This window comes from Phallusia mammillata, chromosome 7, assembly GCF_965637545.1.
Source record: "Phallusia mammillata chromosome 7, kaPhaMamm4.hap1.1, whole genome shotgun sequence".
NCBI classification, from domain to species: domain Eukaryota; kingdom Metazoa; phylum Chordata; class Ascidiacea; order Phlebobranchia; family Ascidiidae; genus Phallusia; species Phallusia mammillata.
In genome coordinates, this window is record NC_137258.1 from 10,380,875 (window position 1) to 10,407,479 (window position 26,605).

Sequence of the window (26,605 nt, forward strand, 5' to 3'; positions counted from 1 at the left end):
TGACGCCATGTATATCCTGTATTCGATTCATAGCTTTCAAATACACATTTAATCCGAACTGATATACTATCTTCATTTGGACTATATTTGTCTTGATTTCTTATAGGGTTTCAGATATTCAGATATGTTATGCATGTTTTGCATTGATTTGTTGTAGCGATTTGTGTGTCGGGCAAAGAAGTACACAGTTAAATTAAATGCTTTTACATGTTTGTATTTGATCCGAATAAGAACATTTCATGCACCTACTAACTACAAAGTGACATGGGCCTTAAACCTAACCATAATTAAGTATCGGTTGTTTTGGAAACAGATTACTAACAGCATTCTTACCTTCTTCGCAAGATTCTCCCGACCATCCGGTGTTACACTCACACTCGTCAGGTCCAACGCAATGCCCGTGAACGCACATGTTTGTGCACTCAACTGTAACCAAAGCAACAGACGATAAAGGGAACGCCCAAATAATTTGATAGTTAAGGCATAAAAAACTTTTTGACAAAATTTTAAAACTTTACGAATTGTCTCAGAGTTTATTTAAAACGCATTGCTCATAAAGTAAGTTTAATGCTTAAATTCTTTAATGAGTAAAACGATTAAGAAACTATATCCGTGCAGGATTTCCGGTATATCATAGCCTCGGCTATTGAAAACTACACAAATTTTATCCAACAATATTTTTACGGTTCTTTCAGCTACAATAGGCGCACGGGTCACTAAAGCTAACTACACACACTTAGGTAAACAAAGGTCACTATAAACGCTTAAGCAAATCGTTATCGTGCCTATGATGTTACTCACATTCTTTACAGGCGGGACCGCTCCATCCGGTCAAACATGCGCATCTGTCTGTTGCGACGCACTCTCCATGTTCGCATGCTGGATCACACGTGATGGTCACTTGGACTTGCGATTGAGATTGCGACTGAGACTGTGATTGTGACTGAGATTGTGACTGTGACTGTGACTGATGTTGGATAAGGTCCAGCGATGTGGGTAAAGAAGGAAATTTTCTAAAAGCAGATTTTGCGTGAATAAATCAATAAATACAGGACATTGGATTAAATACGTTTTCCAACAACAGTTCACCAAACGCATCTTTCTGAAGTCAAGTCCAAATGTTTTCATATAGGCTACGTTATTATAGTGTTTGTAAATTTTACATCGCGGGACAAATCTCACGAAAAAAATGACAACACGGTCATTCATATGGAATATGTTTATCGAATAAAAGGTCAATACGAATTCGATCCCCACAAAATAGAAATCTAACTATTATAATAATCCATGTTTGCCAACTGCAAACATGAACTGGACTCACGATACGTTTCTTCTCTTTCGCAGAAGCTTTTGTTCTTCAGTTATTCCTGTCAAATACAAAAACAAGTCAAATACAAAATCGCTTTAAGTTTGAAGTGGATCCACCCCTACAACAAACAGTAGCATTGGTACAGGTGTCAACCAAAGCTTGGATCAGCCGGTATTGTTTGATAATCAGGTGTTACGCGTTTGCGGACAATTTAAATTTTTGGACAAGGAGTGTATGCATGGAGAAGAAACCGCGAGAACACTTCCAGACGATTCGGAGTGAGGGTTAAACGCCCAGTTAACAAATATGTGCATAGCAGTCTGGCTCCGCACACGCCTGTGTTGTGTGCGAAATATTGGATCTCACCCGAAGCAAAACAGTACAAACATTTTGAGGGGTTGATTTTGTTCTTTTTTTGTTTAACTTCTAATTTTATTCCATGTGATCTAAACGCTGTCGAGCGGTTTAATTCAATCGTCTCATGCCAACGATTTGACACTTACTTTACACCGAACACTTACAGCGGCAGATTGTAGCACAGTATGGTATATAAGCTGGCAAGATGGGCAACTAACGTCAAACAAATTTTACACCCCAAAAATTAACTTTTAAAACAGAAAGTGTGTACCTTGAACTGTAAGAACGACGCTTAGCAGCCCAGCTATTAAGATCAGCCGGGTGTCCATTTCAATCCGCTAATCTAAAACAGAAAAAGTAGGACCAAATTAGGCATTCATTCATAGTAATTGTAAACAACAACAAACAGGTATCAGTAAAACATATTAGGCTGCGTAAAAAGTTAGTCTAAAATCATCTGAACAGTATTAATATCAGAAAACAGACACACACACAAAGGACAACTATACATAACGCATAAATTGCGAACAAACGAAGTGAGTAGACGAAACGTAAATCATAGGGATCAACTTTGCATCATTATTACCAGCAGGCAAGTTACAACTAGCTTACACGTCTAATTTGCAAACACAGATGTTTTATGCTTTATGTTATCATCACATCGTTTTGTTTCATTTCCATACAAATGCTTATTATGTCCTTTGTTGATGATTGATCATGTAGATCAGGGCTACTCAGTTAGGTTTGTCAAAGGTTCAGATAGAAAAGGTAAAAATTACCAAAGGCCCGGACACTTCTGTTCGAAATGCAAATGCGGCATGTCTTAGCCAATTTTGGTCATAGCGAATGGGGAGAATAGCGGTCAAAAATGGAAGGTTGAACTGGGCACTAAACGTGATTTTACTCCTTGCTGCGAGAGTATATTGGCACAACGTCATACAGATTACATTTTATCTGGTTTTGCTGGACTGCTTCGTAAGGTAATAATTTGAAATTCATTTCATTACATCACAGATACAATTGCGCAAACAATCGCCGCTTTGTTAATTGTATAGCGGAATAATCTATTTTGTCGTAACAGTTGGATTTAGGCAAGACTTTAGGCTTCTCGCAGATCAATCGCTATGCGGACCTCAGTTTAAAAATTGCCTTTACATAGCAATGTTTAATTAAAACACAAATGATAGTCTATATGTTGCCGTAAAGACTATCGAGGTCTACATTCAACGCCTCAAAAGGTCTGGATGTGGACCGTGGTCCGTCATTTGAGTAGCCCTGATGTAGATTGTTGAAGAAAAACATAGAAACAAAAGGTAATTAGAGGTGTTTTTCTTACTAACGGTTTCATTTCTTTCATTATTTTATCCAAACATCAAATTGCTTTCTACCCTGCTTAGTGGTAAAATGCGGAGATGACTTTTCGAATACAGGGGTTTCAGAATGTTGTCATTCAGCGATTTACGAGCGAGTTTCACGGAACTGTGAATCTTTAAAACTTATGAATAGAAAGGTGTGATCTTACGATGCGCTGGCTGAATCGCAAAACACAACTTGACTAGACGCCAGATTGTAGCTATATATTTGTGTTTTGGTATGTATCTTTGTTGGCGACAAACAAGGCGATAAACACAAGACATTGCGAACATAAAAAATATGTATATTTATTACACGACCCACGTTGGTTGTTCGGTTCCAAAAAAACAGAAGCTAAAATTTAAAGATTCTTGATAACTAAGCTATGATAACTCAAAACCAATTTTTTACCTATCTTTTTCTTACTTCTTCTTCTCTTATTTGTTCGAGTGCATTCAGCGTCGTTTCGATGCAGAAAAAAGTACTTCCTGACTTCGAAGAGCTGTAACTCGAATAAACGACAATTCGTCGGTGACCCTCTATTTGGACCTTAAGCTTTTCTGACGGATGAGCAAGTTTCCATAATCGTTTCACCGGCGTAAAGTTTTCGACCACAGAGCACGATCTGCGATATTTGCTCTCTTTGGCAATTTGGTTGACGCCCGAATACGCCGCTCCTTCCACACTTGTTCCTAAGTCTCCTTTTACCATCTTGCCAGAAGACGACGCAATAGGTCAACATTCTCAAAAAGTAAAATCAAGCCACAATAAAGTTTTGATGTGTGCGCCAGGTTACGACTTACGCAAATATAAGAGCGAGTCAAGGAGCATGTGTGAGCTGTTTTAAAAGATGATTTTCTCAACGAAAAGTTGCCACTGTTACGCACGTTTATTGGAACACGTCAGGGTTTCCATGCCATAATAAAATCACAAATACATTGCGCGCAAACCACTTGCATTTTATCTGTAGTATTATCCCCATTACGCCAAGTTCGAACCCTAGTTTGTGGTCTAAAGCTTTACTGGTTTGAATTAAAATTACTATCTTTGCGCATTTGAAAGCGTAAGTGGTAAATGTACAAAGTTTGTTTCGGACCTTAGCGCCGAAAAGAGTTGTCAAAGCTAACGCGTTATGCAATTAAGCGGCATTCGACTTGCTTTTACTTTGGAGTAAATCCTTAAAATGCCAACGACTTTCCGAAGACAAACATTGCAAGCATGTTTTAAACTTTAGCTGAATTGTCATCTTGTCAATTGACGTTCACTGACTTTTGTTCGAAAGATATGACGTTAGAATAATGCATAGCAATGCCTTGTTGGTCGCCGGGTGGGATATGTAGCATGAAAGGATTACTCAGTGGGCGAGCAAACACAAGGACACAAAAGCACTTCGAATCAGCAGTTTAATGGTAACTTGGGCGGACTCCTGGATCTTGGGCAAATAGAGTCATCGAACAGAAATCAAGTTATTTTTCTTGAGAAGTAATGATTTGACGCAGAACATCACCCTGGTGACGCAGGGTTAGAATTGAATGAATTCAATTAAAACGTCAAGGCATGCCGAGTGCAAACATTTGTCTACACGCACAAACGCTAAGAATACTTTCGGGAGAAACGGGTGTCCAGATCGGGCTTTTGAACTTTACTGCTACTCACCTTCTGCGTGAAAACGATTTTGTGCTTGCTTAGGGAGGCAACACTGTTTAACAATTTTTCGCGGTATTGTTTTGTCCTTTCATTGCCACCGACGTTGCGCAATTAAATACCGTTCTTGCGCTCCTACGAAACGACCCCGAAACGAAAAGGTAAAAGCATTTTGCAACTATAACAAAAGTACACACTGCCTTTTTACTTCATCTAAAATTCAAACAAGCCTAGTTCCAACAATAATAAAATACATAAATTTGGCCGATTTTAAAGCATAGAACGAAACTATTTCGTTGCGAAAACAACTAGATCTGTATGCTGTAAAATGGGACAATCTTACTTTTTCCTCACAAGTTTTATTCGTAAATCATTTTCATTAGGAATTCACTATTTATTGAAGACAATGTCGATGAACAATACACAGTATTTTTCATAGAAAACACAACGGCATTCGATAAAGTATTAATGGCGGTTCGAACAAGGTTTCATTAAAATACGGTAACACGACATAGCAGTGGCGCAACAGAGAGAACAAATCACCAAACAATATTTCAACACATGGACGAGATTAAACCACTTACGCGAACTTCAGAACGTCGCAAAAAAACTAGTGGACCGATATTTTACCAGTAAATAGGTATTAATTTATTTTAAAACTTGTTGTGGCGTAAAAATAAAATTGCACATTTTGTAGATAACATTATTGTATCCGAGTAACTATATAACTGGAACGATTAAAATGTTAAATAAAAACAGAAGTATACACAACAGGTGGACACAAGAGCTTTGGTTTCTGAAGCTATACTTTACTAAGTTCTAAAACTCACATATCATACCAATGACAAATGCTTTTTCGTTTAAACGTCAATGAGTTTGGTTTGTATGCAGCGACCGATATAGTATAACAACTGGTAAAAACGGAAACGACATCATAATTGTTACACGAAACCACAACGATATAAATATTTTACCGGTTATCGGGTATGTGGGTACAGAAAAATAATATGACAATTTTTATTTCACGCGAGAATCGCCACGTGATGTACTGTTCTCTCGAGCGACCTCTAGGAATTGCATAATCTTGCTGCGTTGATCAACTTCAGATTGGTGTTTCCTATGTCAGCTGGCTTGCGACAATCGAGATGATTATAATGAGAAGGATGACGCAGCAAATGATCATGCATATTTTCTTCTGCAAATTTGCATCAAAAACAATGTTATAACATACAAAGACCTGTGGCGCCTCCTAATGGCTAAAATAATAATTTTAGTAATTCACTACAAATATTATCAACGTGATTATGATAAAAAACTAACATTCACAATAGCATGCCTTTCGTTTTATACACAAAACGAAATACACTAACATTTACGTACCTGTGTGTCTACTTGCTAAGGTCAAGTACATAACATAGATGCAACGAACAAAGAACGTCAACGACAACTTCACGATACAAGGCTAAGGGTGAAAAAGGCACAAAATACAACATTGCAAAAAACGGAACCTGTAAGAAACTAAAACTGGCATGTAGCAAACTAAAAATCACTTTCGATCACATTATTTGGCAAATACTATCGCCTATCACTTTATAATTTAAAACGAAAATCCGGACACCAACAAATATTCTACAACAGTATACAAGTTTTTCTTTTAGTCCTTCAGTTTTAAGTAATATTCCAACATGGAATAGTTGAATATAAAACACACTTAATTTTTGGACATTTTCCACGAGAGAATTTTCCATGTGAAAACAAGGTTTTACGAAGTTTGCGTGACAGCCACGACAACTGCAATGATGACAATAACGACCACCAGTATGGCGCATAGGATGACGAGACAAATCTTCTTCTGTAAAAAAGTAATTTCTCTGCGAAATTGTAACGACCCAAAAGTTAATTGACCACATTAACAACGTAATTTTCCCACATAAAACAATAGATTAACTTGTAATTGACTGCAGAATTAGCGTTTTAGGATAAATCCATGCAGATTTTATAAATTTATTGACTAATCATTATGCGAGTTATATGGGGCTGAACGATTATTTAAAATGCACACAACGATCTTTAACAAACATCAATTAATCGAAGCAAGATTTTAACATGATTGGGAACATGCAATTGAAACCGATTGGACACAAAAAGCCGTTGTCAGAAGGCATTCAATTATTAACATCCGTCGCAAATGAGCAAATTATTATTTTTTGTTTGTTAAACTTATCATGCGTACCAATCCAATATTCAGTTTGTAAATGTGCTGGATATATGAAAATGTTTGAAAAGAAACGATTGGACCAACAAAATGGCCAAACATCGTGGCTTGGTTTTAACTTGATAGTATCGGCTTTACCTGTATTGCTGTGAGAAAATTAGAAACCGTCTTGTATGCACATCATGTTGTTGGCCTACTTTGCATATCGACCAGTTAAATAGCTGGATCGAAGTCACTTAATGCCAAGGACGTAGCCTACTTGTACGAGCCGATAGCTAAATGAATTTCTCAAAAAATATCACATCAGTTTGTCGCCATATTTCAGTGATAATGCATTGCTTGATAATTTTTTTACATGTTAGTGCTGTTCGTTTGTTGTCACTATCTGTGGCAAGAAAATCTAAAAGCGTCTTGTGCTAAGCTATACAAACTGCCTGAGCAATGGAGTTATTCCGTTTGGATTAGAGTTGCAAGCAGGTCCGAAATTCGAGATCGACCCCGTAACTATGAGCCAAATGCCTTACCAAAACCAGATTGGTTTTTAAGAAAGCATGTTTAGGCCCAAAAGTTTTGACAGACCTATAATAAAGTGACATTCACAATGATCTAGGCCTACACAAGAAGTTTTACTGCTGTCGGGCGTTAGGAACTAGCTACCATGCTCGGTAATTTATATTGAAAAAAAATTAAGGACACAGAATGTAAAAGTCAGGCACGAATGAAGCCAGATTCTTTTAAAAACAAATCTCGAACCAGGCCCGAATGACAACCACTCGATTTTAAACATTCAAGGAAGGACATTTTTTAACTGACTCAGACGGGAAACTTGGGTCTCAACCAACTTCCATCAAACAGAAATCGCGCGCACAATACATCCCATTCATATTGCTAAGTTCCCATTCATATTGCTAAGTTTCACTTCCTATTAGATGATTAGTCATGCACTGCCACGACGCGAATCTAATAGGACCTTCATCGATCGTGGAGAATGAGATACGCGAATTTTGGAAATAAGCAACAGCTGCGGAAAAGCCACGTTTGCAAAGGCGATTGATTGCGCGGCAAGAACAGGGTTTCAAGTGCCCGGCCCGTATTGGATATGCGTCCAGTGATTACTTGAGGTCGATACTCTTACGACGCCGGTAGTAAACATGATTGTGACGTCACAATGGTTTTTAACTGCCCCAACTCGAATCACATTACGCCATTGTTTAATACCATCAATCGTGGTGACCTTTTTGAACAGTTTTTAACTTCTATTCACGTCGATTGTAGGGGTAAAGCAGAATAATAAAATGCTTTACCAATCATACCAGAAACTCTCCTTTATTGACCGTAAACGTATTTGACAAAAATACTTCAGATGGTGCATACACGTTTCGTGAATATCTTTTCCGTTTGTTGGTCCTAATGCAAAGTCTTTGCGTAGGAGTCCAAACTGCCACATCGCTTAATTTCTCACTTAAACAATTCGTTGGCCGTAGTCGTTGACAACAGAAGCAAACTGATTTTTGAGTGAAACAGATGACGACAAAAAAAAACTAGCCACTGTCTTAGACAACAGGCTTCGTAAAATAGTTTTTGTGTCTAAAAGGCGTTAATATGGCACGCAACCACACGGTAGCCTACGCACGACGTCATATAAGCATGACGCATTCTTACAGAAACCGGTTGCGTCACAGACAGCATCACACAACGTAGTTTCTTGTAATGTAATGCGATGTTGCGTTACAGAATCGACAACAAACATTAAATAAAGAGAACAATAAAGAATTTATGTGCACGTAACATGTGACGTTGTAACGCGTCCGTCAACGCAAAACAGAGAAACGAGCATCGAATAAAACACTGCATCCGTTATTCCATGCGTAAACTTGGAAGGTCGTCATTATGTTAAGGCACACAAGTCATGCAATACAGGCTTAGTAACTGTTGCATTACGAACATATCTATCGCATATGACCTGTTTGTGGCCTGTCAGCTAATCGATGCGACCCTCCACAAAATTAGCGGCTGGTTTACGAACACACGGCTATTTGGAGTTCTAATAAATCATTTTACCATTGATTTTTCTGACGGATGTGGAAATTCTTTCTTGTCAAAGCGACCGCCGTAGTTTGGTATTGGCTATGTAGCGGCGTTTCGCATGATTTACACAAATCGCAGGACAATGTTGTTTAATATAATCAGTGGACAAAACTTGGTTCTTTCTTGCGATGTGTTATCCGAGGCGAAAAGGATTTACAAATTACAGGGACGATTCATATTTCTAAACAATTGAAATGTGACATATTGGTGTAATCGTTGCGAACATTCAAAAGTTTCCACGTGTTACAGTGCTCTCCGCTTAGATGGAAGTGCTTACAACTGGTTAAGTCAAGCAAAATGGAAAGGGTAGAAACTATACGTAGTTGTACATATATTAGTCGATACATACATTATTGCTAACACGACTTTTGCCGTAGCGCTGCGTTTTGTGATCTGCGTAAAAGTTGGGTTTACAGAACAAAAACAATTCATTTGGAATGGGTTCTCCGCCTAAAAAATTGCTTTTTCGGTACCAAAGTTGATAAACAATCAGCCGATGATACCAATACTTACAAGCAAATGCTTAACAATGTAAAATTGCCTATAAATACAATAAATTGCAGTAACAGGGTCATGCTGTTAAGTGAATTAATCTACATGAAGCACAACAATATGGGTTCAGTATGATTAAGCTGTACACTTTTCGATCACTCCGTCAAAGGAAAATCTTTCATTTTTATGTTTGGGTTTTTTGGACGGAATATTATTTCGAAAATACACACAATGAAAAGACTAGCAAAGCACAAAATAATTGCAGTAACCGAAGTTGGGTTAGGCAACAGAAAATCAAACCGATAAAAAAGGCGAATCAAGGCACAAAACAAGTCGGTGGTCTCAGGCGCAAGTGCATAACGATGTACATGAAATAAACGTTGAAGAAAGATATCGGGAGTGTATGCCAAAGTTCAAATATATATGCAACTTAGCAAGATCCAACAAATGCATTCAAAGTCATTACGGTTTATTGTACAATAGGCCAGATCTTAGATTGACAATACTGCTAACATTTGAAAGCGGTTGCTTGTTTCTCAGGTTATCTAGTCCAAAGTGACATATGGTCTGCAGTCGCATAAGTTTGGTCTTTGAATATTTGGAAATTGGCAATTACTCCGGTCCTTGGTATGTAGTGCGATATAGCTCTTTCAATAGTTCAGGCGAAATGCAAAAACAGCCAACCCACAATAGAATACTGCTTTAACATTGCGCTTCGTTCATACGATAGAATAGAAATCAAAAACAAACAAAGAGTTAAATCAAGTGTGTGACCAAAGGAAGAGGAATCGTCACAATCAATATTTTTCAATATATTTTTGATTGGTTTAAGTGACTACAACGCTGCTTGAATGGACTTCGGCTGTTCCGGGATCCCACATCTACAGAAACAACAAAATAATGGTAAAATGGGTAAAAAAGCTTAATAGCCTGGAGACCTGTAAGTTGAAACAAGGATTGTTTAGTCGGATGGTATATACTAGGGTTCGACTTGAACTTTTGAGATAATACTAGGATGCCGACTCGGGTTCCTAGAAACATTTCTTCGATTCCTACTCCTCACGGTGCCCATTTCGGTTTATAAGTTACAAATTTTAATACATTTATCATTTGGCGTTGGCAAGGGTGCCTGTTTTGAAGCTTATTTATAGACCTGTCGTCAGTTTTATATAGGGGCAATTTTGCAATGCGTTCGTAAGAACATCGTGTATTGGAGTGTAAGCATTGAAATGCGATGATTTTTTTCAAGTGTATGTAATGTAAATAAATTATGGGTAAACAACTTACCAGACGAACATAATGGGATCACCAATCTTACCATACGTAGGGTTAGAAAAAGTATACGGCAGTGTAACTTAATACCTTTAAACTGGATAACGCCAAAAGAATACTATTGCATGACCCGTGCTAAGTGTTTAGAACAGTGGTTTTCAACCATAAAGGACACGTAGAACCACTATATGTTATGTAGATTTTCACCAGACATTAGAAATTGGCACAATCTTTTTTTTAATTTTTGATAGAAGCTCCGGTCAAGAGCCGCTGGTTTAAGAACAAGGCAAATCTTTAATGTAAGGTAATCGCTTTCGATGCTTGCTGTAAATAATTTAAAGTGGAAATTCGCGTAGTACTAAGGTCCGCGAAAGATAGTTTGTTTTAACTGGCTTTGTACGTCCCTAAACATGGCAGTGATGGACACCGTGGTTCGATCGGCAGTTTGAGAAGGGGACAGCTTGAATTCGCGCACTCGGTTGTGCGGTTGACGCCATGGCACTCTTTGCTCTGTTCGTCTACTTTCCATCCATTAAATATTCATGCAAAGATTGCATTACGCTCAATACAAACTGATTACACCGAGGGGCGGTTATGGCTAGTTGCAACTTGCCGCTGTAAGTTTTCAGTAACTTTACTTGGGGAGAAAAATTATCTGTTTTGTTAGAAATAATATCAGCTAATACCAAAGTTTTAAAATATCGAAAGGGACCTGCTACCCAAATCACATTAAGCTATTTAATATTAATAAGTGGGTAATCACGAAATGGCAAAAGCATGAATCACACAACGTTGCGCAGTATCCCCAAGAGCCGCGACAACACCACTGTTGAGGAAACCGACAAGAAATAACGCACTTTAAAACAAGATACAAAGTGAAAACAAATTATAGCGGCGTAATCCTAATCTACAGACGATTGCATTTTGAAAAATCGTGCCAAAATCGGTCCAAACATAAAAAATTGGAAAATTTAAAATAAAAGAGCTTACTTTCCACCACGCGTAATAATAATAATAGTTTTGTTTTTATGGATGCAACACATTTACTAGTAAAGCCTTAAGTTTATTGATTCATCTCTGGAATCCAATATTGTTGCCGACACTAAGGTATTATGACATATAGCATTTACATAAAAGGAAAAAGGGCCGTAATAATTTCCTAATGTTACGTAATTACCAGCACGAATTCCAATTGTACCTATTCTGGGTTGGTTTATCCCTGTTTAAAAGGTCGCACTTCTACAACAGAGCACAATGTGATGTGGTGCGCTTTGTATAAAGTATGGGGGCTTTGAACCGGAGATTTGGTTTGCAAATGAGGTAGCTGTGACGTAGCCACTCGGCAGCTATGACCTAGCCGACGATATGCTTAATATACCATCTTATGCTAAAGCAGTAATCGATACGTGGCACAAGCTCCCACGACCGCGTTAAACATGAAAGACAATACAATTCTGTCTTCCACATAAGCACATTGGTATAATTGATCTTAGGTTGCGCTGTTCTATATTCTCACGCATCAACACAAAAGTCTTACCTTTGCATGTAGGCGAGGTGGTGGTGTTTAGCCTTTAGGAACACTGACCCCAATAATAATTCCAATAATAGCCAAAATAACAATAACAAGAACAATGATGATGATTTTTTTCTGTTGATAAAATATAAATAAATTCTTCTGATTCCGTCACAAATATACATTGCAAAGTAAAAACAAAAGTCACATTATTATACATCAAACCTTTAATATTGCAACACAGCTGTTCAATAATTAACTACCTGTTACTGATGGATTTGAACAGTCACTTACTGCATATTAAAAAACATATGAGTAAACCTATCTGTCACTTCTCTGCCACAAGCAACTGAACAACAGTTCTTACTGTAAACTACCTTGCCACCTAACTGAATGTCTTAAAGTAAGATAACAGTGTGTTCTAATAGAAAGGAATCTTTCCGAAGTATAATTCATGGGTTTAATGCTAAAAACTTGCTAAAAAAACCTGGTTGGTACACAACAAGAAACAGCATCATCCAGTCAAACAATCGAAAAAATAAAACACACAACCAGCGTTACCCAAAAAACATTTCAGTCTAATAAGTTAAAGCTAATCTCCTGCAGCAATCAAACTAGGCCTACCATATTTCCATCCCCCAAAAGGAGGACACATTGTAAAAAAATCATGAAAAAAATACTTTAAAGACCCCTAAAAAATAAAAGCCTAAAAAATTAAACGGTAAAATCAAAAGTTTAACATTTATTACAAGACTAAAATAAGCTTATATTTTCAATAAATGTAAAATCCACTTGTATTCTTTAAAAAATCAGCCGAAGATGCATATTTGGCTGTTTTTAAAAGCATAATTGTCACATATGTATTTGGTAAACCAGAAATTCTTTTAAAAGGAGGACATTTGGGCACTTTTTCTTGTTCTCGGAGGACAACTTGTTTTTTGTTAAAAAGGAGGACATGTCCTCCAAAAAGAGGACGTATGGTAGGCCTAATCAAACAAACCAAACAAAAACTTTTTTAAACATTTTTTGGTACTGAACAACCAGATTATTTTTTAGTGTACACGTTTGAAGATTATAAACCTCCCAAACTATGCACAGCATGTGTTTACAAAAATTTTTGAACTAAAAATTAGCCAACCTTTTTCTAAATGAGTCACAAAACCAAGGTTACAAAGGCTAACTTTAACATTGCTGTTGGGAATACAAAAAAAAAAAAACAGATTAGCACTTTTGCTCCAATTTACATGACCTACAGATTTTAAACAATGTTTAAGTACAGGTTTAGAATATTTTCTAGGTACTGCTTTCAAACAATGTGGGAAAAAACCGGGAAAAACCAGGAAAAGCCAGTTGATCCTACTTAGTCCAAACAATCCTTGTTTGCCAAAGATGAAAATCATTTGAAGCTTTTTAACACACAGAATCAACTTTAGACACTAAAAACCGGATTTTGAATTGGTACAAAGTGATAAAAGACAGCATGCACACAGCACAAGCAGGCAGACATAGTGAACATGACAAGTGGTTACCACAGACACAAACAGGCCTACCACACATCGACAGTGCAAGATGACACAGACATATAGCGTGCTGTCTTACCCTTCTTGCTTTGCTTTGGTACTTGACAGCTTTCTTGGTATCTGACACTGCACGCTCGACATAGCCGACTGAGTGTTCAACATTGTACTCTATTCTGTCGATCATTTCGCCCTTTTTGGGCACAACAAACATACAAAAAAACATTAGAAACTTCGTACCTTGCGCGCTTTGCTTTGATATAAAACAGCCTTTTTAGTTTCTTGTTTGGCAGTTTCTATGTAACCCTGGGCATTGGTGACATTGTATTCAATCTGGTTTACCATTTCACCCTAAAATAAAAAAATGTGATTAGTTATTTGTTAAATATGAAGGTTTTGTAACACTGTGTACATTAAATTGTAAAATTCTGTAGATGCCATTGACATTACAGCTGAAGATTTTACTGTTAAAATATATATACATTATTTATAAATGAAAGTAAACAAACACAATCACATTTGCAGACGACACCAAACACAAAGTACTTTATATTTTACTTTTAAACTCAGCATGCATTGTGGGCTTAATCAAATTAATGATGAGTATTTAACCAACAATATGATAATAATTGTCATTGGTTTGAATTGACAATTTTATTCCACAAGAATTTACTGACAACATCAAAATACCACATTTGATTTACCTTAAAACATACTGTCGGTACAACAGCATGTATTGTGTTTCGTCGCCACATGTTATGCATTTTAAAACACAAAAATCAAGTTAAACACTGGTTTGGACATTGAAAAACCGACTAATGTTTTGGAGCATGTCGAAAGACAAATTAACAGCAAAGCAACTTGGGTTTTTAAATTTTCCAAGTGAATAAAACTTATGAACAAAAAGTAACACTAAGTTGCAAAACAAAACAAAGCAAAAAAAGGTATGTATCCAAAAAAGGATACATAGTAAAAATAACATTTAAAATCTTAACAAAAAAGGAAATAAATGAAAACATTGAAAAAACATAGTAGTTTGGTAAGCAGACATTTTTTATAAAAGTATTTAAAGAAGTCATAGAGTTGTTTTAGCAAAATACTCAACAGTCTTATATATATATGTTCTTTAACATAGTGGGATTTGATGAATGTATTACAGTAAGGCAACAAAAGAAAAACGAAAATAGTTTACCTGCTGTTCAACTAACATGGCCATGTCCATAAACATGTCATGTAATTCACGGATACTGCTTTCAAGTTTAATGATGTCATTGTGTCTTGCTTCAATATCATTAAGAGCCTGTTTTGTTTGCTGAGTGTCCATGATAATCTGCAAATATGTATTGTTTTTACCAAGTCTTGCCAATTTTTATGAAAAGGTCAAGGGTCACCAATAAAAAGGTTAAAAATAAACAACCAATTTTACCATGTACATGTTAGACTCATTCCCTATCATGCACATTACCATGTTTATCATGTTGCATCAGAAGCATATGGAGAGCAATATGAATGACACCCCACAATACCACTGATTACAAATCAGACAATGTATTATATCATTTCCTATTTTGCGGCATGGAACACAGCACAAGTAACTGTCGAAAGTATGACTAACCGATGATGTGAAAATGGCAGGACTGCCATCTTTACTGTTTTCCAGCATGTCCTCAAGTTCATTGTCAGACACCTGACGTCCAGTAATTTCAAGCTGCCTCTGTATTCTGGCTTTGCATCTTTCTCGGTAGTCATTTTGTGTTGTGTTATACTCTGTCATCACAGCAATAAACTTCCGCGACAAAGTGGAGTGCTAAAAGTTGTTAGAACTATTTAGTCACCTTCAAGTCAAAACACATTTTAACTTTATTATTACTTTTATCAAATATCTATATTGCATAATGGTGTTTGTTATTATATTGCAAGTCCCAGAAAGTCTACCTTGTTAGATAGAAATATACATTAGAAAATTTTAAATGTAAATGATGGCAAGCATATAGTGCACATATTTGAAGCAAAATGTCTTGTAAGCAAATAGTTGGAAATCCCAGACAAAATCACAAATGGAAAACATAAATATTTCTTGCACTGTTGCCCACATCGATTTTGTCAGGTACTTTGTATGTAAATTATTTGCTGAAGACTTGTTTCACCTGTGTTTTCTGTATTCTTTCATCAGCTTGTGGTAGGTTGGGATTTTCTTCAAAGTCTTTCTGGATTAATTTTAGCTTTGCCCTTACTTTGTTGGCATTTTGTTTGATATCAGCCATGCATGCTTCCATTTCTTCTTTGGTTTCTGTAAGTGCACCATGACATTAGAAAATCCTTTTTGAGTATGTGTATTACACAGTAAAAGGTCAATAGATATTTATAGTATTTTGCCTGGTTAGTTAATAAAAAAGTCAAACAATTTTAGTTGGTTGGTAAAGTAAAACAAACTGCAATCATGCTATGTAGGACAGAAAGTATGTATTGATTAGTTTGAATTACTTTTGGCAGGGCAAAATTGGAACAAGACAGTTGGCCTAAAAAGCTTTTTCAAGGACAATAGTCATAGTTTGCCCTACTTGCAGCAGTCATAAATAATTCACTGGTCATGGTAAGTCTGGGTGCAGAAGATACGCTGCCGCCCATAAAACCACAAAGCATATGTTGCAAGAGTTTTGGTGTAATGCTGTACCTTGGACAGATAAAATGTTGCCTGCTTTGCATCAAAATATTTCTTGTATTTGGGTTTACCGAAGGGCGTGTGCTTATTTACAGTGGGTTTAGAATAGATCTTCCATTCCTTATCATTCCACGGCGTTTGTTCAAGTCGCCAAGCATTTAGCTTTCAAATCATGTCCAAAAGGCGCAACTGAACCCGCCCGTTCTGATAATATTTGCATCAGGCGCAAAGAGAACTAGAGAGGATAAAAGAAACAAACGAAGAGGGAGCGACTGCTTACGCGTAGAGGATAATCGGTAAACATACGATAATACGTCACAATGAAGAAGGCCGATTGGAAAGGTATATAAGCGCCGTGGACAGAAAAGGGCGGAGAATACTTTGGCTGTCACAATTACTTTGAGCGCATTTAAACATAAATTTTTCACGTTTAAAAAAACAAAATATGATAAGCGGACGATAATAGACCAAAGTCAAAGTTGCTAAGTATTTTGTAGTTGGCCAAATGTTGCGTCCGTTTTCCTTAATGTTCAAAAAAACAACAGACGCGAAAAATCAATATAACCACCATAGAAACCACGCGAAAAGATCCATACACTTCCCATAGCAGGCAGATATTGCACCGCACCAGTTTAATGGTGACTTGTAATTTCCCTTTAGTCAATACACGGGGCCCAGGCACAAGAGGCACAGGGGAATAAAGTCACTACCAGAATAAAAAAGGGAGGTAATTAAAGTTAATGAGAACAGGGCCACAATGAAATTCAGTGCAAATGCAACGAATAAAATATTAATGTTCTAATAGAAATTAAAGTTAATTTTATATCATGTAGCCAACATTAAATTATTTCTGAAAGTATGAGTGTAAATTAGAAACATGGTGAAAAAGTTATGGCATATTGATTGTAAATCAACTCAGTTTGTTTAAAGGCACTGTTTGAAAGCATAGTAAAATTTTTTTATACTAGCGGCACATCAATAAACTATTTAGCCAAGAAAAATGTAACTTACTGTCATCAGCTTGAGGTGCTGACAGTATATCACTCTGTTTAACTTTCACTTCTTGAACTTTGGTTGAAATTGTGTCGATGTAGCTACGAATTTCATCCACCTATCAAACAATGTATTCAAAATGACAAAAATTGTACTTTTCCAAACAAACAGTTATGTAGGATTCATAAGGACATTTGATAGACAAATATTCATTAATAAGGACGGTGACACATGAAATGTAACAAACTGATACATTTCTTGTGTGTGGTTGTGTATAGATCATGTGAGAAATATATTGCTATTAATCCAACATACACACCCTGTTAATAAGCCTTCTGTTATTATTATTATTATTATTATTTTATGTAAAGAGCATAAACAATTCACTTTTGACTAACCAGCAGAGCACTCAACCATTACCTGGATGAAAAAATCTTTCATGTTATCAGGTTCAACAGTGACAGAAACAGCATCATCATCTTCATCATCTATTGTCCCACTTCTCCCCTAAAACAGAATCTTCACTTTAACACCATAGATTTACACATTTAATTAATACGTAGTAAATCAAAATTGCCCAAAAGTCCATAAACTAAAATGCAGAAGTTAGGAGATGTTAGTAATATGGCAAATAACATAATTAAAAATTTCCCTTGCAGAACTAAAAATTCTATTATAAGACATTAGATTTTCAAACAATTGCACACCTAACCAGCAAGGAGTGTTTTCTTACAAAAATTGCATGTAAAAGTTGCTCTAAATTATCACCATGACAAGATAAACAATTTGTTATAAAATTGTTAAATTTGTAGCAGAGTAGATTTTAATTATATATTGTCTAAACCAGGGATGTCCAACAAGTGGCATGGATGCCAAAAGTGGCACGCAGAGCATTTGAAAATGGCACACAGGCTATTGAAAATTCAGATGGTAAACATTAGGATTTGTCCCGCAATTAAATTTGTTTCTGTTGATTCTTCTTGGCTTTTATTCTAACTTCAGTAAAGATTACCAGTAGTAAAGTTACACAACCCACTAATTAATTTGTTTGTTTGTTGTTTGCAAAACTTAAGACCCATTGCAAACTATTTGTATCTTGTGTCGCTTAAACATAATAAAAGGTTTTTGGAGTATCATAAACTGAGCCTGTATCGTCAAGACGTTTAAGAAAGGGTTTGGAAAAAGTACCAAACATTGGCACGCGAAAGTATTTTAAAACTAAATTTGGCATGGCGGTGTTTGAGTTGGGCACCACTGGTTTAATCCATTTTTGAGTGATATGTATGTTTTTAAACAAAAATAAAATACAATCCTCCTCCTTAAAATACAGAAAAGGTTAACGCAGGAAGTGTAATAACTCATTAAAAAAAACAAAATAAAAAAGGTACATTTCAATACTTACAGTTTTCAAATCTGCTAGGCGATCCCTCATCTTTGTTTGTTGCTGTTTAATCCACTTGATAAGGTGATGTCAATTGTTAATATCCAAAGCAAGGTCTCTTAGCACAAACTACTTTATTGCACACAACACAATGCGGTCTGTATCAATGTCTTTAGTCCATCAGAAAAAAATAAATACATATGGCATACCAAAACTCTGCAAGTAAACAATTATTTGATGATTGTTATTTTTAAATAAAACTCAAGTCATAAATCCCCTTTTCAAAACATATAATAAGAAACAATATAAATTTAAATAATTTTTTTTTCCACTCTTAACTAGCGATAAGGGGTTAATTTTGGTTTAGGTTGATCTGCCAAGAAAAGTAGCCACAAACAAAGTTGTAATTCATAATTTCAGAACATTATCAGAATGAATAGCCATGTAAAGCAACGTTTTAGATAAATATATATCACAAAACAATTGTAAAAAAGCAAACAAAAGTAAATTTACTTTTACCCTTTCAATAGACAAGTGTGTGCAAAGGTTAATCTTTATATGTCTGATAATAATGCAAGACTACCAAGTGGTGATCAATTCCCAACAAACCTGGCGAATCGCTTCATCGACGTTACTTCCCACTTGCGAAAAAAATTGCTGTTACGTCTTGTAGTTGTACTGTGCCGAACTAATAATAAAACAAAACGCTATGACTTATGAGCAATGATCTGAAGAGGGTGTACTTCGGAATAAACTTTGGGTGTACCATACCGTACTGACAGTGACAAGTGGAACTGGCTGGCACAAAAGTTTCAAAAACACCAAAATGTTACCACAATGTGTAAGGTACCACAACCAATAAATCAAACATGACAACTACGGTACCTTTACTATTATTAGTACAACAATTATTACTTATGTATATTAGTATTTGTATCAACACATTAAATTTATTATATATATTAGAGAATTAGTGTCCTAATGCTGACAGACAGAAGATTTACTCTTTGTCCCAGTTGGTGTACACAATCCGAATGCACGAATACAGGTTGAATCAGTGATTCTCAACCGCGGCTCTCAGGGCCGCATGCGGTTCCCAACTACTCATTTTGCGACCCTCACTAGACCTTACAAAATCAGTAAAGATTATTATTACCATAAAAGCTATACAATTGTTACATCGCCATTGTAGCCTACATATTATTATGTTTCCCGCCAGTAGCAGGGTTGCCATATTGGCTTTTTTGACGCCAGATTCTTCGAAACTGGCTTTTTTTATTACTGTTTGTTTGGCTTACAAAATTTTGTTTGGCTTTTTTTTCGGCTGGGGAATATCAGACTATTATTGAAGAGCAGTAGGCCTACCGAAAATTGCCCTTTATTGATTGGAAAGAACAAAAACAATTTAAAGAAAATGGGATACCCCAAGACACAAGGCAGTTTTGGAAGGGAGTAATGCAGCATCCACAATTTAAAGAACTTGCTACATTTGCTCTTACTTGCCTTATAACACCTATAAGCAATGCCGTAGTGGAGAGGGTGTTCTCTCTATTAACTTGCATAAAAACTAAAGCAAGAAATAGACTTCAGCTGTCTCCATTGGAAGCAACAATTAGAATCAGAGCAGAACTCTTGACTTCTAATAAGTGCTGTAAGGAATTTGTTCCTTCAACCAAAATGTTGAGTAGATTCAAAGCTGACATTTTATATTCTAAGAAATTCTCTACTGAGTCTGTCAACAATGAAGAGGACAACCTTTTTGAAGAAGAAATTTTTATGTAATTTATGTGTAACTTGTGATTAAATTGTAATTTTGTGGTTAGTAAAATTATTTGGCTTTTTTGGCTTTTATTTTTTCTCATCTTGGCTTTATTTGATCACTGGGATCTGGCAACCCTGGCCAGTAGCCTTAACTCACTTGTATGGCGCAATGCTTCTAACGTCTGAACATTGCGCAGCTATTTCCGGCCTGGTGGATATTTTAGCGCAACTGTGCTGCTACGATTTTGCCCGGCGAAATAAACTCAACTCATGTTGTGCAACCTGGTGACATTATCTATCACACCATCGGTGCTTATGATGTCACAACCTTGGCATTGTTTTACTGAAGTCACGTCTTGTAAGCGTGGCTGGCTCGTGTTTATTATTAGCGACTAGATGTTATAGAGCAGGGGTCACCAAACTTTTTTCACTGCGGGCCGGATAACTTTAATAATGATTCACGCAGGCCGCATAGTTCACATGCCCTAGCGCCGTCTTTCCAAACTTAGCCCGCGAGGCGATTTTGTAGGGGCACCAAGATATGGTCTTTCTACAATTCCATTTTATGTCTGGTGATGCGACAGTTAAACTGTCTTGTTTGTCTCATCTTACGAGCAATGGTTGTATATTACGTCACAAGTAGCAAAAGAAGGCAATGGGGCAGTTAAGGGTCGAAATTTCCGCATGGTGTCGCCACACAACAGTTATAGTTGTCATAACGGCACAAACGCGCGCCTGGCGAGCTTGACCCATATACAGACATAAAAAACCTGATCGGGATTCGTCCCCGGGAGTGTCCTGGGTTCGAACCCCGTGAAAAAAAAAAAAAGAAAAAAAAAAAAAACGCGCGCAAGTTTAGAAGCCTCAACACAACTCCACTCCTTCATATTTTTGAAAATGGATTATTCTAAATGGACAACATACAGACTCAAATCTGAGTTAAATAAAAGATGTGCCAAAACAACTGGCAAGAAAGAGGATTTAATTTTAAGATGCGTTGTATTTCTGTGTTTTTTTGCAACAGCTTCTTGTTTTTTTTCTCTGCATAACTACTTGTACACCAGGCTTTTGATAGGAATGACAACTTCACTTGGGCTGTGAGCTTGATGGAGAATGTAGGCAGCAGCTCTGAGTTACGGTGGCCCAAAGTAGATACTCAAATAACCAGCTTGGATCAAATACCACACACAACTGAGGAACAAGTGAAAGTTTATTTTCATTTCAAGTCCACATGTGACAAAAACAGTGATGTGAAGGTTATTGTGAAAGGACGCCTAGTCTGAAATGTTTATCTGAGTTTTATTTAGGTGGCATTGTACATGCTTCACTGAAAAAAAAATGTTATATATAATGTCAAAATGAAACTTGAAAACAGTGGAGAAATTGTAAATTCAGAATGTGAGTGTGCAGCAGGAAGAGGACATGTTGCTACATGCAAACATCTAGCAGCCATAGCTCTTATGGTTTCCAAATTTCACATCACAGGAGAGCTATCTGTTAAGAAAACTTGTCCAGATCAGCTTCAAACGTTTCACCACCCTGCAAAACAATTAAAAAGGAATCACTCACTTTATTTATTACATGTACTGTATAGTGGTGACTTGTAAACCTTGTTTTCTACAAATTAGAAAATTGAATGAAACACAACTGAACAAAGTAAGTGCAAGGAATGTTAACCAATGAAAGTTTTGCATAACAGCACCAAATTTAGGGATATTATTTTGGCAACTGAAAGAAGAAATATGCAAAACTATGTGACTCTAAGTTTGCACTGTCCACAGAAGCAATATGCCATAGCAAAATGTATGAAAAAAGGGCACTTACTTTGTTCAGCAAAACAAAAAATATTCACTAGAGTCCAGCAGGTCTGTTTATTGACAACCAACAGCCATACCTTGCTGTAACACCAGATGGAAAGGCAGATGAAACTGGTTTGGTTTAGATTAAATGTCCATGGTGAAAAGTTGAAATTATTACCGAAGGTGCAAACTTTCCATATCTGAATTTGTGAGTGACAGTCTTCAATTAAAAAAGATCATAAATACTACTTTCAGATTCAAGGACAAATGGGCATTGCTAATGAGCAGTACTGCTACTTTATGGTGTATACATTTAAAGATGTATTTGTGCAGAAAAAATTTGAATGGGTCATTGGTTTAAGTAATTATATACTAAATGTTTTGTTAACATAAGAAATACATTATCATGTACTTTTTGGGCTCTTGATTTACATTTAAAATCTTTTTTAACCCACCTTTATTGTTTTTGTTGCCATTTGATAGAATAATGTAAGAAACAAACCACAAAAAACTATTCACAGAGACCAAGTTTGTTGGTAATCATAATTACTGTCAAAAATACACACACCTAAATAAAATAAAAACATGGATGTTTTAATGCAAAAGCCAGATAGTCCTACAGACAACCTATAAACAAAACACATTATCCTGGACAGAACTGCCATAACCTAACTGACATACACAAAAAAATGTAAGCCTAACATTTGTCCACATAAAACAAACAAAAATAAGTTTATTTGACAGGCGCAGCATAATGAGGCATGGATTGCTTTATTATCTTGTATATTTTAGCTATATATTATTTTATATGTAGAGTCCTATGACTCTCTTAACATGGACCATTTCTGATGCAGTATGCCTAACCTTTAGTTACTACTGAAATATTTTCAAGCTGGCTTTTTCCTTTTAGCATTGTTAGGGATGTTAACAAATACATCAAATGATGTAGACCAGGGGTGTCCAACACGTGGCACGCGTGCCAAAAGTGGCACGCAGAGCATTTGAAAATGGCACGCAGAGCATTTGAAAATGGCACGCGAGCTTTTGCACATTCATATGGTAAACATTATCATTTGTTACGCAATTAAATTTGCTTCTATTGATTCCTCTTGGCCTTTAGTCTAACTTTGGTAAAGATGATCATTAGTAAAGTTATACAACCCACTGATTAAATTGCATTTTTAAAAGCAATTCACGTTTTTCAAATATAGCTGACCGTGTATTGTTGACGCCTAAACTTAGGTCATCTTGGATCAAATTTAGGCTGTTGCAGTGCTTTGCAAACGGACATTAAACACGGCTTAGGAAACCAAACCTACATAACAGCATCTAAAAGCGGCTCGAAGCACCTTGTATTATTGTTTGATGTTGGCCCAATGAATTGATTTAACCAAGAAATTTAGAATTATTTTATTTCAGAAAGTAGCTGTGCCACATAATATTAAAACGTGAGTGTACGTGCCATGTTTATGTTGCAATAAAATGCCCGTTTATTTCGAATCAATTGTAATTGTTGCGTTTCAATCGATGTCAATTCAATTAATTACGTGACTACAAACGCATTTGTGGTTAGTTGGAAATACGTTTTAAAACCGACGTAACTTCAACAAAGATGCGATTTCGACGTTACACAAAGTACTCTCGCCAGCAAACTATTCGTATCTTGTGTCGCATAAACAGAATTAAAGGTTTCTGGAGTATCATGAACAAGTTTACTCGCATTTGACGACATATTTTTTTCTAACCATCTAATATGATTCTACATATTGGCCAAATATGCGGATTGAGCCCGTACCGTTAAGACGTTTTAGACATGGTTTGGAAAAAGTACCAAACGTTGGCACGCGAGTGTATTTTAAAACAAAAATTGGCAAGGCGGTGTAATCGAGTTGGACACCCCTGATGTAGACAAATCTTGCACTCTGATTCCTCTATCTGCCATAATGCTGTCTTTGGGTTAAGAAAACTCTGATTGATCAACAACTTCTCGTGCTGACCATGTATTAATTTCTTCCATCTGATAGAATAAATAAATTATCGGTTTCCACAACTTTTCAGTTTAAGGGTCATAACGCTTGATAGCCACCTTCCTTTTCTCATACAGTTGACTATTAAGTGGAGATTTATGGCCACCTTTATTTTCCAGGCAATTTGGCACACAACAGTATTGTGACATTGTATCAGCAATATGATTAATTTCTTAAACTTTTCTTTCAAACGTTCGACTTTATCAGACAACAGTAGCCCCTCAATACAAATCCGCCGCTAACAATAACTGTTGCGTGGCGACATCGTGTGGTCATTTAATATTTTAATTAACTGCCCCATTGTTTGGGCACATTTAACACTCGTTTTCTTGTTTGTGACGTAATAAACAGGTTTGAATCAATCCTGGGCGTTGTAATTCTATGAAACTAGGCAATATCAATTCTACATATCGCGACAACTTTCGTAAGGAGTAGATTAATTTTTGAATGTCACGAAGTTATCAAAACGATTTGACAAACCAAAAAATGTGGTCGCGGGCCGGATCCGGCCCGCGTGCCGTAGTTTGGTGACCCCTGTTATAGAGGCAGCATGCTTTATTTAATTGACCGGTTATGTTTGTTTCTTCGGTAACGAATAGGAAATTTGTGCTAATTGAACTGTTGTCAGTCGTCCAATGTGCAATTTGTGCATTTCTGGACCATGGATTTCACCGTCATCAGCCAACGTGCTGTTGCTGTAAATAACTGTATTATTCCGGTAAGCTTTGATGCTTAAAGTCTCGCAGTTCATTACTAATGTGTTTGGTGATGTTTGTTAAATTTGATGCTGTTTTTGCAGAACTTAAAATCTACTGATCGCTTTGAATGTTACTGTTACATTGGTCCTATAATAGTTCGGTAAGAGTCAATTTTACTGATAATTTATTGTATATTGCCGTAACTAAAGTAGTGCCTATTTGCAGAAACCGCATTTGCCTTTGTGCTCGTCTTGCTGCTGAACCCTCGAGCGCCATCTCTGTCCTTAATTGCCTTAATAAAAGAATTCGTTATTTTGGCTCTTGGTGCCTTGGAGTTGTTGAGCGCGTGGAAAGGCGCGTTGCGAACCGTTCTAGGAATTTAAGCGATCGCCTATGCTGTGCTGTCTGGGCGCATAGAGTCACGCCCTCTACCAATTAAAAGACAGCGCAACAACAATAGTAAAAGAACTTATGTTTGCAAATTTACTAGTTTTAAAAGTTACAATGCAGTATATTTAAATACTAGCCTATAATTATTCAAACCAATCAATATTGTTTGCTGTTATCCTGCATTATTTTTTAAGTTCTTTTTTTGCGGCTCCTTACACACTTGAATAACTACCTTTTGGTCCCGACAATAAAAAAGGTTGAGAACCACTGGTTTAAACTTTAAATAGTGTAGGCTTGCACTGGTAATTAATAAAGTTAATATTGTTATTAATACGCGTATGGGCGCTTGGATGTTCAGTGAACCTCAAATTTAACATATTTTGTTTGAAAAAACGGATGAATGAGCAAGTATCATGCTCGCAAGGGCGTCCGCACATAGGGGCAAATGGGGTCAGCTGACCCCCCCCCTGGAAAATTGTTGGATGAAAAACGATTATACGCTTGCTGTTCAATTTTTTTAGTTTTTTGACAAATGAAGCTATATGGTGATTTGTGGTTCGTAGATATCAAAATAATTGATTTTGGGGATTTTGTCCCGTTGCCTAAACCAGGGTTTCTCAAACTGTGGGTCGCGACCCCAATTGGGGTCGCGGAGTATAATTTTAGGGTCGCGAAACATCGTCCGTTATTATGTCATTCAGGTATTGTCACAATAAATGCTATATGTGCGTAAATTTATTGTTTAAACGTCATTTCCGTGCTGTATAGTCTATGCCAGGGGTACACAAGTGCGGCGATAGAGACGAGTTTGTTCGGCTGTGAACATGTTTATTAAAATGTATGTACTGGCGACCGTGACACAAATAAAAACTCTTTTGCCAAATAGTTTGATTTTTAAACTGCTCTAAACACATTTTGTGGAACTTAAAAGGTATTATCAGCCTAATAGCCATTTGCGCCCACTTTTTTGTGCCTATTGTGTGCAAACAGTGCGAAAAAGCAGATACCACAAGCGTCACAATGTATATTATGACATCATAAAAGCTAAGACTGTCAGTTTGTGTATCAAGTTAGAAACTAATTTAGGCTTTTTAGGCGCCATTAGATGGTATATATATAATATAAGTATTTCTC

At 36.5% G+C, this 26,605-nt stretch overlaps 3 protein-coding genes and 1 long non-coding RNA gene across 10 annotated transcripts in view; 1 reads left to right on the forward strand and 3 right to left on the reverse strand.

Annotated features, from left to right (window-relative positions):
- Positions 1 to 3,730, reverse strand: part of LOC145237867 (uncharacterized) — a 29,479-nt gene extending 25,749 nt beyond the window's left edge. Inside the window, exons 1-4 of the mRNA XM_080100856.1 lie at positions 3,505 to 3,730; positions 1,322 to 1,367; positions 802 to 1,013; positions 334 to 426 (exon numbers count right to left, since the gene is read on the reverse strand). Coding sequence (XP_079956982.1) covers positions 334 to 426; positions 802 to 1,013; positions 1,322 to 1,367; positions 3,505 to 3,730 — 577 coding nt within the window. The remainder of the gene's footprint in view (positions 1 to 333; positions 427 to 801; positions 1,014 to 1,321; positions 1,368 to 3,504) is intronic.
- A 1,276-nt stretch (positions 3,731 to 5,006) lies between these two features.
- On the reverse strand, positions 5,007 to 19,577 carry LOC145237852 (syntaxin-1A-like). 5 transcript variants are annotated; one of them, XM_080100843.1, is made up of 10 exons: positions 19,406 to 19,574; positions 18,818 to 19,012; positions 17,836 to 17,922; positions 17,434 to 17,533; positions 15,908 to 16,050; positions 15,376 to 15,567; positions 14,953 to 15,090; positions 13,843 to 13,953; positions 12,268 to 12,378; positions 8,577 to 10,339 (listed from the first exon to the last, which is right to left on the reverse strand). In XM_080100843.1, exons 2-9 carry the CDS (start codon positions 18,845 to 18,847, stop codon positions 12,295 to 12,297), a joined length of 885 nt encoding a protein of 294 aa, XP_079956969.1. In that variant the 5' UTR covers positions 18,848 to 19,012; positions 19,406 to 19,574; the 3' UTR covers positions 8,577 to 10,339; positions 12,268 to 12,294. The 5 variants fall into 5 exon arrangements, with proteins under 5 accessions (XP_079956970.1, XP_079956967.1, XP_079956969.1 ...); XM_080100842.1 differs by lacking the exon at positions 13,843 to 13,953 and adding an exon at positions 14,001 to 14,111 and having other exon boundaries at positions 19,406 to 19,573; XM_080100844.1 differs by lacking the exons at positions 8,577 to 10,339; positions 12,268 to 12,378 and adding an exon at positions 5,007 to 5,858.
- Positions 19,578 to 21,755: 2,178 nt separating this feature from the next.
- LOC145237853 (uncharacterized) lies at positions 21,756 to 22,970 on the reverse strand. 3 transcript variants are annotated; one of them, XR_013862044.1, is made up of 3 exons: positions 22,812 to 22,970; positions 22,452 to 22,556; positions 21,756 to 22,096 (listed from the first exon to the last, which is right to left on the reverse strand). It is a non-coding gene; the product is annotated as an uncharacterized LOC145237853 (long non-coding RNA). The 3 variants fall into 3 exon arrangements; XR_013862045.1 differs by having other exon boundaries at positions 22,382 to 22,576; XR_013862046.1 differs by lacking the exon at positions 21,756 to 22,096 and adding an exon at positions 22,103 to 22,174 and having other exon boundaries at positions 22,382 to 22,576.
- Positions 22,971 to 24,710: 1,740 nt separating this feature from the next.
- On the forward strand, positions 24,711 to 26,354 carry LOC145238404 (uncharacterized). The gene is made up of 3 exons (XM_080101548.1): positions 24,711 to 25,101; positions 25,183 to 25,241; positions 25,307 to 26,354. The coding sequence occupies exons 1-3, from the start codon at positions 25,045 to 25,047 to the stop codon at positions 25,518 to 25,520; spliced, it is 330 nt and encodes a 109-aa protein (XP_079957674.1). The 5' UTR covers positions 24,711 to 25,044; the 3' UTR covers positions 25,521 to 26,354.
- Positions 26,355 to 26,605: the final 251 nt, after the last annotated feature.